Source organism: Schistocerca nitens, chromosome 6 (assembly GCF_023898315.1).
Source record: "Schistocerca nitens isolate TAMUIC-IGC-003100 chromosome 6, iqSchNite1.1, whole genome shotgun sequence".
Taxonomy (NCBI): domain Eukaryota; kingdom Metazoa; phylum Arthropoda; class Insecta; order Orthoptera; family Acrididae; genus Schistocerca; species Schistocerca nitens.
In genome coordinates this window covers 222778209-222793952 of record NC_064619.1, presented here as the reverse complement: position 1 = coordinate 222793952, position 15744 = coordinate 222778209, and the positions used below count along the sequence as shown (strand labels likewise).

At 38.0% G+C, this 15744-nt stretch overlaps 1 protein-coding gene across 1 annotated transcript in view; it reads right to left on the bottom strand.

Moving 5' to 3' along the window:
• Positions 1 to 15744, bottom strand: part of LOC126262477 (structural maintenance of chromosomes protein 2) — a 160931-nt gene that overhangs the window by 76766 nt on the left and 68421 nt on the right. The window contains exons 6-7 of the mRNA XM_049959141.1: positions 12316 to 12456; positions 6561 to 6710 (exon numbers count right to left, since the gene is read on the bottom strand). Of these exons, the coding sequence (XP_049815098.1) occupies positions 6561 to 6710; positions 12316 to 12456 (291 nt within the window). The remainder of the gene's footprint in view (positions 1 to 6560; positions 6711 to 12315; positions 12457 to 15744) is intronic.

Sequence of the window (15744 nt, the reverse complement as noted above, 5' to 3'; positions counted from 1 at the left end):
CATTTTCTACATCTGTTTAATTACAACTTACATCTACATAAATATTCTGCAGGCCACTGTACAAGGTATGCAGAGGGTACTTCATACCAGTATTTCAATTTCCTTTCCTATTCCATTCACTTATTGAGCAAGGAAAAGGAATTGTCTAAATGCCACTGAACAAACCCTATTCTCTCTTATCTTTTTCCATGATCCCTGTTGGTGGCAGCACAATGGTCACACAGTCATCTTCAAGTAAAAGTTCTGAAATTTACCCAACATGATTTCGCCAGAACTAAATTGTCTTTCTTCCCAGGATTCCTGTGTAAGTTCTCTGAGCATTTCTGTCAGTATTTCATTGGCGCCACATCAACCATTTATGATTCTTGCAGCATGTGTCTGAATTCACACATTGTCTTTTGAGACACCTACTTGATAAGGCCTCCAAACACTGAAACACTATTACAGAAATGGCCACAGAGGCATCTTGTATATAACTTCCTTTACAGATGCACCATATTTTTCCCAGAACTCTAAGAAAAGTCTTCCATTCATCTTCCCCAATACTGATTTTAATGTGACCATCAGATTTAATATTGCTTCTTACAAGGGAACCTCCCCATCGCATCCCCCTCAGCTTTAGTTATAAGTTGGCACAGGGGATAGGCCTTGATAAACTGAACACAGATCAATTGAGAAAACAGGAAGAAGTTGCGTGGAACTGTGAAAAAATAAGCAAAATATACAAACTGAGTAGTCCATGGGCCACATAGGCAACATCATGGACAATATGAGCTCAGGAGCGCCGTGGTCTCGCGGTAGCGTGAGCAGCTGCAGAACGAAAGGTCCTTGGTTCAAGTCTTCCCTCCAGTGAGAATTTTATTTTCTTTATTTTTACATCGTTATTATCTGTCCGTTCGTTCATTGACGTCTCTGTTCACTGTAATAAGTGTAGTGTCTGTGTCTTGCGACCGCATCGCAAAACCGTGCGACTAGTAGACGAAAGGACGTGCCTCTCCAATGGGAACCGAAAACATTTGATCGCAAGGTCATAGGTCAACCGATTCCTCCACAGGAAAACACATCTGATATATACTATACGACACTGGTAACGGCATGTGCGTCACATGACAGGAATATGTTGTCGACCCACCTAACTTGTACACTTGGCGAATGATTAAAAAGATTCTTCTACCTTGCCCGATTTAGGTTTTCTTGTGGATGTGATAATCACTCCCAAAAAAGTGATGAAAACACAATAGTTTGTCACATAAACTGAAAATAAAAAAATTAAACTTTTCACTCGATGGAGGATTTGAACCAAGGACCTCTCGTTCCGCAGCTGCTCACGTTACCACGAGACCACGGCGCTCCTGTGTTCTTAGAGTCCTTGATGTCGCCTATCTTCCCATGAACTACTCAGTTTGTATATTTTGCTTATTTTTTCACAGTTCCACACAACTTCTTCCTGTTTTCTCAATTGATCTGTGTTCAGTTTTTCAAGGCCTATCCACTGTGCCAACTTATAACTAAATCTGAGGGGGGTGCGATGGGGAGGTTCCCTTGTTAGTATGACCCCTAAATCCTTATATGATGCTACGTGCGCAAGGTGTTCACCGTTCATCTTAGAACCAGATAATGCACCCTTTTCACTTTGTTTTGTTTTGGGCATTATCTCACTTTCATCCACATTTTAAAAATGCTGCCATTCAATACACTCAGTAAAAATTTTGTCTGAAGCTTTCCGCAAATCCTTTCAATTGTTCAATGATTTTACTTTCTTTTACAAAACTAGATTGATTGAAAATATTAGAGCTCCTTTCATGCTTCCATAGTACACACCTGATATTACTTTCGCTTCTGTGGAATATTGGCAATCTAGTGTAACACTGAGTTAACTTACTTCCATTGTAAGATTATGGATTTATGCAAGTGCAAGGTAAGTCATTGAAAATGTAAAACACTGGTACATTAATAACTGGTGTAACTGGCAGAATATTGAGTGGAAGCATGCAAACGTGCATGCATTGTGTTGTATGGGTGCTGAATGTTGATTTGTGGGATGAAGTTCCAATGCCTGTTGCATTTGGTCAGCCAATACAGGAATGGTTAATGCTGTTTGTGGGTGACACTGGCGATGTCCCATATGTGTTCGACTGTAGAGAGATCTGGTGATCAAGCAAGCCAAGGCAACATGGTGACACACTGTAGAGTATGTTGGGTTGTAACAGCAGTAAGGGGCAAGTGTTATCCTGCTGGAAAGCAGCCCCTGGAATGTCGGTCATGAATGACAGCACACCAGTTCGAATCACCAGACTGACATGCAATTTTGCACTCAGGGTGCATGGGATAATCACAGGAGTGCTCTTACTGTCATATGCAATCACACCCCAGACCCTAACTATAGCTGTAGGTACAGTGTGTGTAGCATGCAGACACGTTGGTTGCAGACCCTCAACTGGCCACATAGTGTGTTTAAAATAAGTTGCGACTTTTGACAGTTCAGTACGGAGTGAGTGGAGGGAAGCGTAGTTGACAGCTTATGCTGGATGCGTCAGCTGGTGACCACAGTATACAGCTGGGCCTATGTAGGCGCAGAACCTGTCAGGCTCACTTGATAGTGCGTTAATAGAAAGCCGCACAAACCGGCCGATCTGCGATCTGCCTCAAACATTTTAAAGGAAGCTATTCGGTAATAAACTCTAATTCTCACACATCTTATAGTTTAATTTGTCAGCTTTATGAAGAGCCAGCTATCATTTCGTTAATAGTGATAGTTACTGTGATATTTTGATAGTAGGTAAACTACTGCAAGAAATTCTTAGGTGCAGTGAAAAATAGGTATCATTATGAATTTGAGTTTTGTGCATGTTACGTTACATGTTGCTGCATATTAAATGTAGGTGGTATATTGAATTATTCTTTAAACTTTTAAGGATATAGCCATCTGCTCCCAATTTCGAGAAAAGTTAATGTATTTAAAGCACTCCGTGAGGGACTCGAGCATCAATGAAAAAACTAGAATTAAATTTTCACAAATCTCATAAACGGCTTGAGACATACAAACAAGATTTTGTAAGTGACTGCACAAAGATAAGAGTGTTTTGTCATACGATTATTATGCGAAACTTCCAGATCAACCGTGATATTCAAACGATTACAGATTTTTTTTTCAATGAAATAATGTAATTATTGAGAGCCATCCTTAGCTGGTGAAACAAGAATTGCTGTCAATTTTGTGACAATATAAGTGAAGAAATTACAAGTTTATTTTTAAACTAAGAATGGACTGTTACATAAACTATTGACCTGACTGGCACTCAGTTGTTAGTTTAATAAGGCACTATTTCAGGGTTCTGTCACAATTTCAACTGCATTAGAATGATAGTGAGATGAATATTCCTGAACTCTGCTGTGTTCTGACAAAAGCAGAAGATTTTAACATGGCAACAAGAGAAGTTATGTATTCGTCAAAACTTGTAACAGTTTTTCGTGAATCAATGCCTCCTGAACTGCCTTCTTGGTATAGCTGATAAATCATGACCAGTCCTGTCAGCAACATTTTCAGTAGGTTCTTTGGTCAACATTTCAAGTTCACTGAGCAAAAACCTCTTCTTGTTTTTTGCCACATTACTTATCATCTAGGCCTATATACTCTGTCTGATTTAAGTGAGCATGACGCGGAGGAAGTCTGATTAAACTATTCCCTTTACAAGTGTTGGCTTGTACAGCACTACAAGTTCCACTACCTTCGCCTTATAAATGCTAAATTCACCTTTATCTCATGCAACATTTCTTTGTACTCGCAAAATATCCGCTTTCCTTCCCTGCATTGTTGGAGCTTTATACATCACAACAGACTGGTAATGCGTTTTGTCCAATACTACTGCTGAATTCCAAGCAATGTTTTGCAGCAGAACGTTATCTTCCCAGCCAATGGATGTGTTCTCTGATGACACTTATTGAAAGTCTCTTATTCAAATGTACTGCGCTGTTGTGATCAATGCAACACTAACAAAAAACACCTGTTCACAATACTTGACAACTACAGAACACTTCAGTGCCAAAAAATACGGTGTTATAACGAGAGCTGATGAACAGTGATGCATCTAATTTGCGTTGTTTATTCATGGTCTAGCAACGGGGGCGTGTTACCAGCTGATCTGCTGGCAGCGTGGTAGGGAAAGCCGGCTCGCCATTGGTGTTACCTGGGCACGGCGTCACGTTCCTGTCCAGTCAGCCAAACGTCACAAGTCGCAACTAATTTTAAACACACTATAATCAACACAAGGCCACCACTGTCACCAAGGGAGAACCAGCTGTCTTCAGGAAATACAACAGAACTTCATATTGCCTCGCAATGAGCTCTTGCTTAACACCACTGAAGTTGCACATGGCACTGGTCTGGGGTCAGTGGCTCAGAGGTGTCCTTGAAGTAACTGCTTTGTAAGAGTTCGTTGTGTCACTGTAAGGCTATTGCCAGAGCCATTCGCCAAACATGATGGTTTTTCCTCTCGCTTGTGCCTTGTGGCCGTCTGGAGCCCTGTCTCCTTGTGACATTACATTTGAGCGATTGCTGCTGCCAGTAATCATGTACTGTGGCTACATTCCTGCCGCATATTTCTGCATTATTATGGAAGGAACATCCAGTTTTTCGTATCCCAACCTTTTTCAAACTTGAGGTTTTGATATTTGCGTCTTTGGGCCTTACACGCATCCTTGACCAACATCAGCTCACTATGTCCAATCACAAATGTAACTAATGCTCACGACTGTTAAAGAGTGTATTTAAATCAAACCTGATTTGCAGACTAATAATGACACTATTAGGTCCACTCTAATGTGATTGGTGTGAAATTTGAAAGGACATCTTTCAGCTGTAGAGACATGCCTACCAGCAATCCTCCTTGGGGGTTGCGATTTTTTTTTCCATCTGTGTATGCCTCCGGTCAATCTCATATTTGCAATGATACTTTGTATGTTCATATCTTCATTAGAAGTCAGCAATGTGATAAAGTATCAAATGCCTTAGAGAAATCGAGGAAAACACGACTGGCCTGTTGACATGCATCTGTTTGTAAGATTTCAGGTACGAATAAAAGAAGCCATGTGCCACAGGAGGATTTTTTTTCTTTTTCTGAATCTGAGCTCATTCTCTGAGACAAGCTTGTTTTACTCTACAAACAGTATAATTTTTGAACTTACAATATGTTCTTGGATCCTGCAATAGATGACTATTGAGTGAAACCGGCTTATAATTCTGTGCATCCAATCTATTACCCTTTTAATAGACAGAAATGTCCTGTGCTCTTTTCCAGTCAGCTGCACAACCAAGTCTCAATAAATATGAGATACGATAGGAACCAGTTCAGTGATGTATTAAATGTAAAATCTAACTGGAATTCCACCAGTGCAGGGCACCTTGTTTGCTTTAACTAGTTTTAGTTACTTTTTCAATATTGTGAGTGCTAATATCAATTTCATTCATTTGCAACTCTGTGTGTGGTCAAACATTGGTACTGTAGTATCTTCTTGAATGAACACATTTTTAAATGTGGAATTTAACACTTCTGCTTTCGGTCTGTTGTCTTCAGTTTTGTCACCAAGTGCACCACAAAAGATTGAATGCAAGGTTTCAATCAGTTCAATGGCTTTACATATGACCATAACCTACTAGGATTTTCTAGTAACTCTTTCCTCAAGATCTGACCAAAAATTATTGTAGGCTTAATGCATGGCCTTCCTACACAATGCACGAACTAGTGTAACTTTTCTATACCAGCAACCCTGGAATTCTCTTGCAGTGAGGGTGTAGCAGTCTTTGTTTTTGCAATGTTCTACAAATGGTACCACAAAACCAGGGTTGGTCTTTGCTGTCTCTGATTTCCTTCCTTGGGACATACTTGCCCAACTGTGGTTTACTTGATCCACAATTTTTCTGTATGTTCTCAGTTTGCCCTTTAAACAAGCAGATGATGACTGTCAGTTTGACCACACAAATATGCCAACCACATATAAAAAAAGTCATGATATTCAGTTTCTAATAATCATTCTCATATTTTTCACATTAGATATAAACAATAAAGACAAATGCACAGTGAAATCCCACTTTTACACTTTTCAAGGGACATCAAAAAATTGAGTAAAATGAGGGAAAAAACTTTTTATGCGGTAAAAGTTAAGTATAGAATCACCTCACCCCCTGCATTTTTGTGGTTTGTGTGTGATGTATGTACATAACACACGCAAAATACATGCCAGGGACTTTTTTTTACTAGCAAATAAAAGTTATGTGAATTTTGTGCTACATTTAGCTGCTGACATAACTGGAACTAGCAACTGTCTGGAAAGTAGAAACGTTTGACTTAATTTCAATCATCATAATTGACATTTTTGGAAAACCTGCTACTGGGCCATTCATTTTTTGAGTAACAAACACCGGACCAGTTACATATTTTTACCAACAACTGGACATCTTTCAATTTTTCTGTATATGGGAAACAATACTGCTTCTTTTCCATGTCATGTTGTATTTTTAAATGCATGCATACATTACAAGTTTGGATATTCTGCTGTCATACCTCCTTCAAAGCCTTTTCCAGTCTGTTTTTCTTGCTTATTTCTTTATTTACTGCTTCTTTACTCATTTTTACTTTGGCAGAAATAACTGCTTCCTCTTTCTCCATTTTGTTCAGGGCTGTTTCTTGGTCCTTTAACCTTGCACGGGACATCTGAAACAAGGAAATGATTAAAAAAAAAAAAAAAAAAAAAAAAAAAAAAAAAAAACATGAAATGGTTTTTATAACTCAAGGAAGTCTGTACATAGCAGCAGAGATACATTGGGTAATGTAATGTTGGTTAATGTTGATGTACACACGCACATACTGGAGCACATGTTTACGATTTTTACTATGTAAAAATTGATTTTTTTGTGCGCATGAGGACAGATCACCAGTGTTAGATTTCCAGGACATCTCTCTCCCAATTCTTAGTAATTACTTTTTGATATGATTGCTGTAAGGTTTCAGTGTTCTCACATGGTGAGTTATGGGAGTTTTGATATTTTTTATTTTAACTTTTTGGTTATTTTCATCTCTTGTGAATAGTATGCCATATCTGGGAGACTTGTCTAACAGTAATGGAATGTGAGTCGACAATGTTGCACATAGCTGGTAAGAGAGTAGGAGTGATGTGCTATGATACTGTGAATAAATTTAATGGGCATAGTTTTTTAAAAAAATCAAACATCCTGCTCATGTCCGATCCTAAATAAAAAGCCACAGTAATGAATGGTAAATGGAGTCACATTTGCAAGCTGTGAAAGGGAAGGAATTAATAGGCATTACTCAGCTAGCAACAGAGACAAGTAGCGTTGTACTACCCACTGTTCAGTGGCACTTTGTTTGTGAACTGTGATCACCTTCAAGTGAACAATTATAGCATGTATTTTCTTTTAATTTAGCATACATTTACTGGGAGCAAAACAATGGCAAGAGGAAAGATAATAACTCATTACACAGGAGCAGTACTGAACAGTGAAGTAATGAGTATGTTTGTTTTTAAGAAAAATAAAACTTCAAAAGCTGAACAACATTCAACTTCTGGCTCACATGTCCATCTACTACTCAAACTCCAATAAATGGCAAATAGCTGTCTCCACTCACCCACAGATTTGAATTTCACCCAGGATGTTTCATTATCCATTATACAGACAATTACTTCATTATGTACAAAGAAGACATACAAAGCCAGAGATTTCAATCACTGTCATGAACTGATTTCAAAGTCTGCAAAGACAAACTATGCACAGGTGAAGAATGGTGACTTAACTCCTGATTGTAACGTACAACTTCACATACTTTGACTGCACCATGAACTATTTTTCATAGAGAACCAAATACAAAACCTTGTCCCTCACATGAAGAATGACAATAGGTAATAAGTTTTATTCTGAAAGAAAAAAAGGCCCCTCTCTCTGCAATGAGTTCACTGCAAGTCAGACAAAACTTAGATGATGACTATATCAGCATGCAAATAATATGAGAAAATAAAGACACTACATGAAGCCTCAAGTAGCACATTAAAACTTATGCCACAAAAGTCACCATCCTATGTGTGACAAAGTATACACTGAAAATCAGTATCACTCCCCATTCCCACAAGTGCAGCAACCACAATATTTCCAAGTATATAATAACCTGGATTTTGCAATTTTAGTGTTTTCTTGCTGCTCTATACATGAAACAATATTAACAGTTTTTTTAGTGTTTCTTTACTTATTCACAAGACAAGAAAAAGACAGACTGCTACCTACCGTAAACATGACACACTAAGTTGCAGAAGCAAGCACACCCGAAGAACACACGACCGCCATCTGCGGCAACTTGGACTTTTCTCATGAAGGCTTTGGCCAAAAGCTAATGTGGAAGTGTCTTTTGGTTGTGATTGTCTGCAACTTAATGTCATCTTCAGCATAAGTGTCACTCTATATTTTCTGTATATTGCTGATATTCCAACGTGGAGTTACCAGTTTCAACAGTATTTAGAATTTCATCTCCCAAAAGTAAGTTCTGGTAAGTTATTACGCCTCCTTATAATTTTATGACTGTCAATCATTAGTACACACTTACAAATAGAGCATTCACAAAAAAGAACATAAAGAATTAAGGGAGTCATTCAACCTACAGAATAGAATACAAATATTTGAATCTTACACATGCAAATCTGAACTTCACCAATTATCAATGAAAAGAATCAATTTTGGAAAATACACTGTATCTGAATAGACAAAAAATCTACTCACCAAGCATCTGCAGAACAAACTGCATAAAAGTTAAAAAATGTGCAATATTTCAGAGCCAGTGTGGTGTTCTGGCAGAAGGGTGGAAGGGGAAGGACAAGGGATAAATGAAAAGGACTGGTGAGGTTTAGAAAATGGGGACAATTCTGGAAAAGTTGCCCAAAACCCCTAGGTCAGGGGAGACTTTCTGGATAGAATGCCTTCTCATGCCATCCAGGAAGTCTCCCCTGACTCAGCTTTCTCTGTGAGTTTTCTACATCCTCACTATTCCTACACCTCACCAATCCTGTTGCATCATCCCTCTTCCTTACTCTTTAATCCTTCCAAGAGAAGGCACAGCCAGCAACTCCAAAAGCTTGCACATTTTGTTAACTTTTATGCGCTTTCTGCTGCCATTGCTTGGTAAGTAGAACAATGGTCTGCATTTCAAAACTTTTTCCCTTAGGTCATGGTTTTTTAGGTGACTTATGTTTAGTGCTTGCTGAATCAAAAAATGTAACCAATTTTGCTCAATCTGATCAGTTTTCTTTGCTATTAGGTATAGAAGCCATTCAGGTGTTTGAAACTTTTATTACTGTAGCAAAGAGAGATGGGGTTTGGGCTGTCCTCGCATCTAACTTGTAGCAACCTGCAGGCTAGTATGACATGAACCCTTTGACAGAAAGCAAAATTGTTGCGAATGAATTGAAAGGGAAAGAATCATCCTGACTGATTTTGCTACATTTGTGGAAAATGTCAACATGGCACAAAGGAAAGTAAAAATTACTCATTTTGTGAGGAAAATCTATCACACATATTTTGCAGCCAACATTGGTGATAGGACATGCCCTCTGAACCACAAGTACACTGCAAAACGTGTTGAAAGTGAAATTTCCTGGCAGATTAAAACCGTGTGCCGAACTGAGACTCAAACTTGGAACCTTTGCCTTTCGCAGACAAGTGCTCTACCCAAGCATGACTCATGACCCGTCCTCACAGCTTCAACTCCGCCAGTACATCGTCTCCTACCTTCCAAACTTCACAGAAGCTCTTCTGCGAACATTACAGAACTAGCACCCCTGGAAGAAAGGGTATTGTGGAGACATGTCTTAGCCACAGCTTGGGGGATGTTTCCAGAATGAGATTTTCACTCTGCAGTGGAGTGTGCGCTGATATGAAACTTCCTGGCAGATTAAAATTGTGTGCCGGACTGAGACTCGAACTCAGGACCTTTGCCTTTCGCGGGTAAGTGTTCTACCAACTGAGCTACCCAAGCACGAATCACGACCCATCCCAACAGCTTCAATTCCATGAAAGGCAAAGGTCCCGAGTTCAAGTCTCGGTCTGGCACAGTTTTAATCTGCCAGGAAGATTCATATCAGTGCACACTCTGCTGCAGAGTGAAAATCTCATTCTGGATGTGTTTAAAGTCTTTGGTGGTGGAACAAAAAGCAACAGAAGGGTCTCAGTATTGGTGTATCTGTGATTTGGGAGGGAAAAATGACAGGCTTCGTAAACGACAACTGTGGCCCAAATGTTTAAAACAAGGCTTTGGCAAAGATTTCGAGTCACAAAAATGTTACTGACTGCTATTCCTGCATGGCAAATTTTCTGTGTAAGTCAAATGAATTTGATCCTCATGAACTTAATGTGTCTCTTTGTTAGTGCCTTTTAGATTAATTAAAATAAGTATTATTACTGAATTAATTTTATGAATATATCTCCTTTTACTTTTATGTAGGAACCAAATGAAAAAAAAAAAGAGTAAAATATCTAGACATGCCTTCTGCCATACGACCAGTGACTCATGGACCAGGAATTCAGATTCCAACACACCTCGATAACCAGAGTGACTTTTCTGGCCCAGATGATGAAATGCATGAAGAGGATACTGGGGACATTTGCGATACATATCACACCCCATCCAACTGAGGCCAATCAAATCCTATAACCCAAGCTGAACTGAATGATTTAATATGAGATTTGTGGTTACCCAAAGAGTCTGCCCAGTTTTTAGGATCATGTCTTCATTCTCCTGTAATAACCTTCTACTGGTACCATAGTCACAAAGAAGTTTCGACAGTGTTTTAGAAAGGATGAAGCAGGTTCTCTGGTTTACTATAATGACATTGATGATCTAATTGAAGCTTTGGGCACAAAATATATCTCTAATGAATGGTGGTTTTTCATAAATTCATGAACTACATTCATAACGTAACTGCTTTTCTTCCAGTTGGTCATTAGTACAAACAAGTCAAACCTACAGTAACATGGAATGTTTGTTAACTTCTCTGAAATCCAAGCATCACAACTGGAAGATATTTGGAGACTTAAAGGCATATTTTTGAGCTTAATACACTGTGTGCTTAATGTGTTGATTTTGTAAGTGTTTCATACCATAAGCAGGAACACATTAACACTATTTGTTACAAGATGTGGCCATGCTGCTGGGCCTAGAATGTGGCTACAACAAATATTCATGTTTCCTATGTCTACTGGACAGTTGGGCAGATAAGAAGCACTATCTACAACACCTATGAAAAACACGACCTGTCCTGACACCAGGTTCGCACAACGTGAAGTCGCAAGCTCTCATGGACCCTCAAAAAATTCTGCTTCCACCACTGCACATTAAATTCGTTTGATGAGATCCTTTATAAAAAGGCTATGCAGAAAGACAATACGACTTTTACTTTCTAAGAACAGAAATTTCCACATGTCAGCAAGTCAAAACTTAATTAGAAACTTTCGATGGTCCTCAGATCAGGTAACTTATGAAAGATCCACAATTTGATGAGAGTATGAAATACAGAGAGGAATGCCTGGTTAGCACTGAAGTCAATAAGAAACAACTTTCTTGGCAACTGCAAGGGCCCAGAGTAAAAAATGCTGTTGAGGAACTACTGAAATACTTCCAGGTTCTTGGTGCTCGTATGTCTATAACAATACAATTTCTCAGCTCACATGTAGATTACTTCCCCTGTGATTATGGAGACTACAGCAGAAAGCAGGGTGAGAATTTTCATAGAAACATCAGAGTGACAGAGAGATACCAGGATTGCTGGGTTGTGAACATACTTGCTGACTATTACTAGGGCTTAAGAGAGACATTCCAGATGCAAAACACACATGAAAGTCCTTGAAAACAAAACAGCCTTTCTTCCATAAAATGATGTTAATGTGTGATCTTATATAAATAATTTAGATTTAACTCAAATTCAAGACTGTTTTCAAACCATAACCAGCACATATATAGTATTCAAACCATGATCAGCATATACACTCTATTAAAAAAAACTTTTCATATTTTAAAAAGTGTAATACCAATAAAAACTTACCTGATTCAAGAAAATTAATTACATTTCTGAATTCAGCACGCACAAAATATTAAGAATCAGTGTAAAAAAACCTTTACCTCAAAAATGATGCAGATCAGTGGAATTCTTATCCATCCAATTACATATAACTTAACACTCTGTTAGAGATGTTTTAAAAATGAATGTGACGACAAACAGGATTATAAAAGATTAAATTATAGAAGTTAAAAAACCATTTACCGAATCAATTATTTCTTGCATCTCAGCTACTTTTCCATCTATTCCTGCTGCTTCAGCTTCAGATTCTTTTATTGCTACCTCAGCCTCTTGTATCTCAGTATCAACGTTTCTACTGGCATCTTGCACTTCTCTCACTTTCTCCTGCAAGTGACACAAAATAGGTTATACTTGTAAATGTATAGCTTTTAAATGAAAGTTTACAAATTTATACTATATACAGAATAATTAACAAGAAATGACAGCTTTTTAACCCGTTCACTGTTCTAGATGTGTTGTTGCAAATGGCGCATTTTCTTTGCAACTACAGTTTTATTTTGGTGCCATTCTCTTGTTTATGTTTTTTGCTACAGTATTAGTAGTGGGCTAACGTAAATTTTTTTATTTCAGTCATCAGTTTTTACCAGTTAAAATTACAAATTAGCTGAAAACTAAAAATGATGAAAAATTCCTGGAAGTTTAAAAAATTCCCAGATTTCCCAAGTTTTTCCAGGATTTTCCGCTTGTCCCAGGGCTCATACATCCCGCCTATGGATGTCTATGACGGTGTAGAAAAAACAAAGCAGCACGCATATACATGTCCACAGCACCTGGATGTGTATACACGCCCATACCAGCAAAAGGGTTAATCTCTCAGCACATGTTGATCTAACAACACCAAACATTCATATTAAATTATGTTTTGTGGTAGCAACAATATTAACATCAGACAGGTGGTCAATCACCTTAAGAATAATATAATTTCTGGATAAACATCCACAACTTATGGTCGGCTGGTTAGCGCCATTGTCTCTAATTCATGGGGACTTGCGTTAAGATTCCCAACTTCAGCAATGGCACTTAAGTCTAGTACATGCTGCGTTCAAAAATTCATAGTGGACTCAAAGCTTTATGACCTCTGCTGGCAAGCATGTTAAATGCATGATTTCTGCACTGTGCTGCTGCCTAATTACCGGAATCTGAAATATCTGCAGTTCTCAACAGCACTCCAGTTTATTGCCAGCCTGTGTTACCCCCTTACAGCTTTTGGTGGGCAGATGTGTATCTGCTCACCCATTGTTCACACGCATGGCTGCAGCTTTGAGAGGGCAAAATTTGGTAATAGTTATGCTTTTTGATGTCCTGCAAAAAGTACTTGATAATTCTGTTATGGAAGGAGATGTGAATGATTCTGATATGGAGCCAGATTAGTATACCGCTAAATGCTAAAGTATTAAAGAAAAGAAGCAACACAGTGCAGTGATTGCAAGAATGCATACTCCGTAAAAATAATTTTAGTAATTTGATGTTCGATAATTTTATCATAGGCAAGGAAAATGATGACACAGTGACTTTTTAGCTGTCAGCTTCTCTGTTACTGCCTAAGAGACACAAGACAGCAGATGAAAGAACTGGATGGCATGCAGATGACAATCCTCCCATCATCCTTTTTTTAGAAATTGCCTGTGCTGATTATCTGCTCAATTTTCAGAACAATGCATTGTTCCTCATTGTTAATTGTCAGTAGAGTTACTAAAAACGTTAAAAACTGAGGCTAATAGTTATGCCAGTTTAAAATAATATTCAAATTAAGAAGACAAAATAAGTTTAAAGCAAGTAGTTTGAGGAAAGCAGACTATGACAAAAAATTGAGGCTATTTACTTGATTTTCAAAGTAATACTTTCCAAGTGCATTGACACAAAAAAAGGAAGCAAGAAGAAGAAAAAAAACTCCATGCTTAAGTGACTATTGATCAAGAGTATCAGTATTCCGTAACTTCTTCCCTTTAACTGTTTATCAGCTTGATTGGTTCAATGCAATTCTGCTGAAGTATTATCTCAATTATAACACCAAAAACACTCCTCTTTGCCAGCATAACCATGACTCTCTTCCAAATCTGTGCAATTCTAATCATTCATATTTTGTGTGTTCCTCCAATGGATATTTGACAATTGATGAACTATGTCTTTTCGGAGTTATGTACATGAAAAGCAAGTCTTTGAAGTTTTATACCAAACTTTTTGTTATTTGTGATCCTTTGACTGGGTATGTACTTAAAATAGAGGTGTACAGGAGCCACACGTTATGACACTTTTGAACTGACAGTTGAAGATCTGTTTCAAAAGATGTTATACCATGTACATCATCTACCGTATTTGACTGTTTATGGGAATGCAAGACAAGGGAAGTAGGCACTACCACATAAGATCCACAGTGTATGGTTGTAAAGCCAAGAATCCAGAAAGAATATACGATTTGTGTGAGAAGGGGACGTCTGCTCCATCTGAAACTGAGGGACACAAGGTATGCTCCGATGCTCTCAACAGGCTACACTACGTCTGCAATGGTGGTAGATGTGTGCTTGTGGGGTAACCAGTGAATAAAACAAAATCTAGCACTTTGGATTTATAACATTCACAAAATAAGCATCGATAAATCACACAAACTGACTGCTTACTATCATTTCAAGAGCACGCATTCCGAATGGTGTAAGAAATAATTATTCCATTTCTTTGTAATGGGCATTTCTAATGCAATCTTACATTGAGCACATACAAAATATCAATGAAAATAAAAAGAAAGTACCGTTCTCAAACTTCTTATGTTCCTCTCAATGGATATTTGACAGTTAATGAAGTATGTGTCTTTTTGGAGTCAAATTCATTTTTGCATGTACATGAAAAGCCAGACAATTAAGTTTTCAACAGAAGCCACCCTAAATTTATTTTTAAGGTATTGGTCTCAGCAGACTTAGTGAGATATTTTGCTGATGAAGTACCAGCTACTGAGAAAGAATTGCTTCCAACATGTCTACAAAGAAATGTTTTGTACAAATTGTGATGATGTATTTTAAATTTTTGTTCCAAAACATAGCCCACTGAGGAAAATTAAGCCTATACGAGGTGTACAAATTTTCTTTTCACACTAAAAAAAACACATCAGTGAAACAGGACTGACTTCTGTTATTTCTAACAGATTATAGTAATATCCTCATGAGCAAACACACAAATTTTGAATAATGTGGAGGATTACTACTTCATTCAGTGGTGCACAAGAACAGTGTTTAGGCTTAACAGCCTTGCACTGTGCAGCATCTAATGTTACTTCTTTCCTAAGAACTCTGTTCAAATGGCACAATGGAATTTAAAGATTGCCACACATGGGCTGCGATTCTCCACACAAGGGAGGGCTGAGCCTCTTCTCCGTATGGATCTGCCTAAAATCCAACGAGACAGCTGCATCACATCAGTCCATCCGAGTTTTACCACACATAAGTGGCTTGGCTTCACAGAATCTATTTGGTATGCTAGATCATTCATGTGTTGCATTCTTTACAATGTTTGAAAATTAAAGAGCAGCTGCCAACCACTGAATATTTTATCATGGTGGAAATCATTGCTGACTGTTGTAAAGGAAGACAGGCAATATAAAGCACTGATTTTAAAATACTG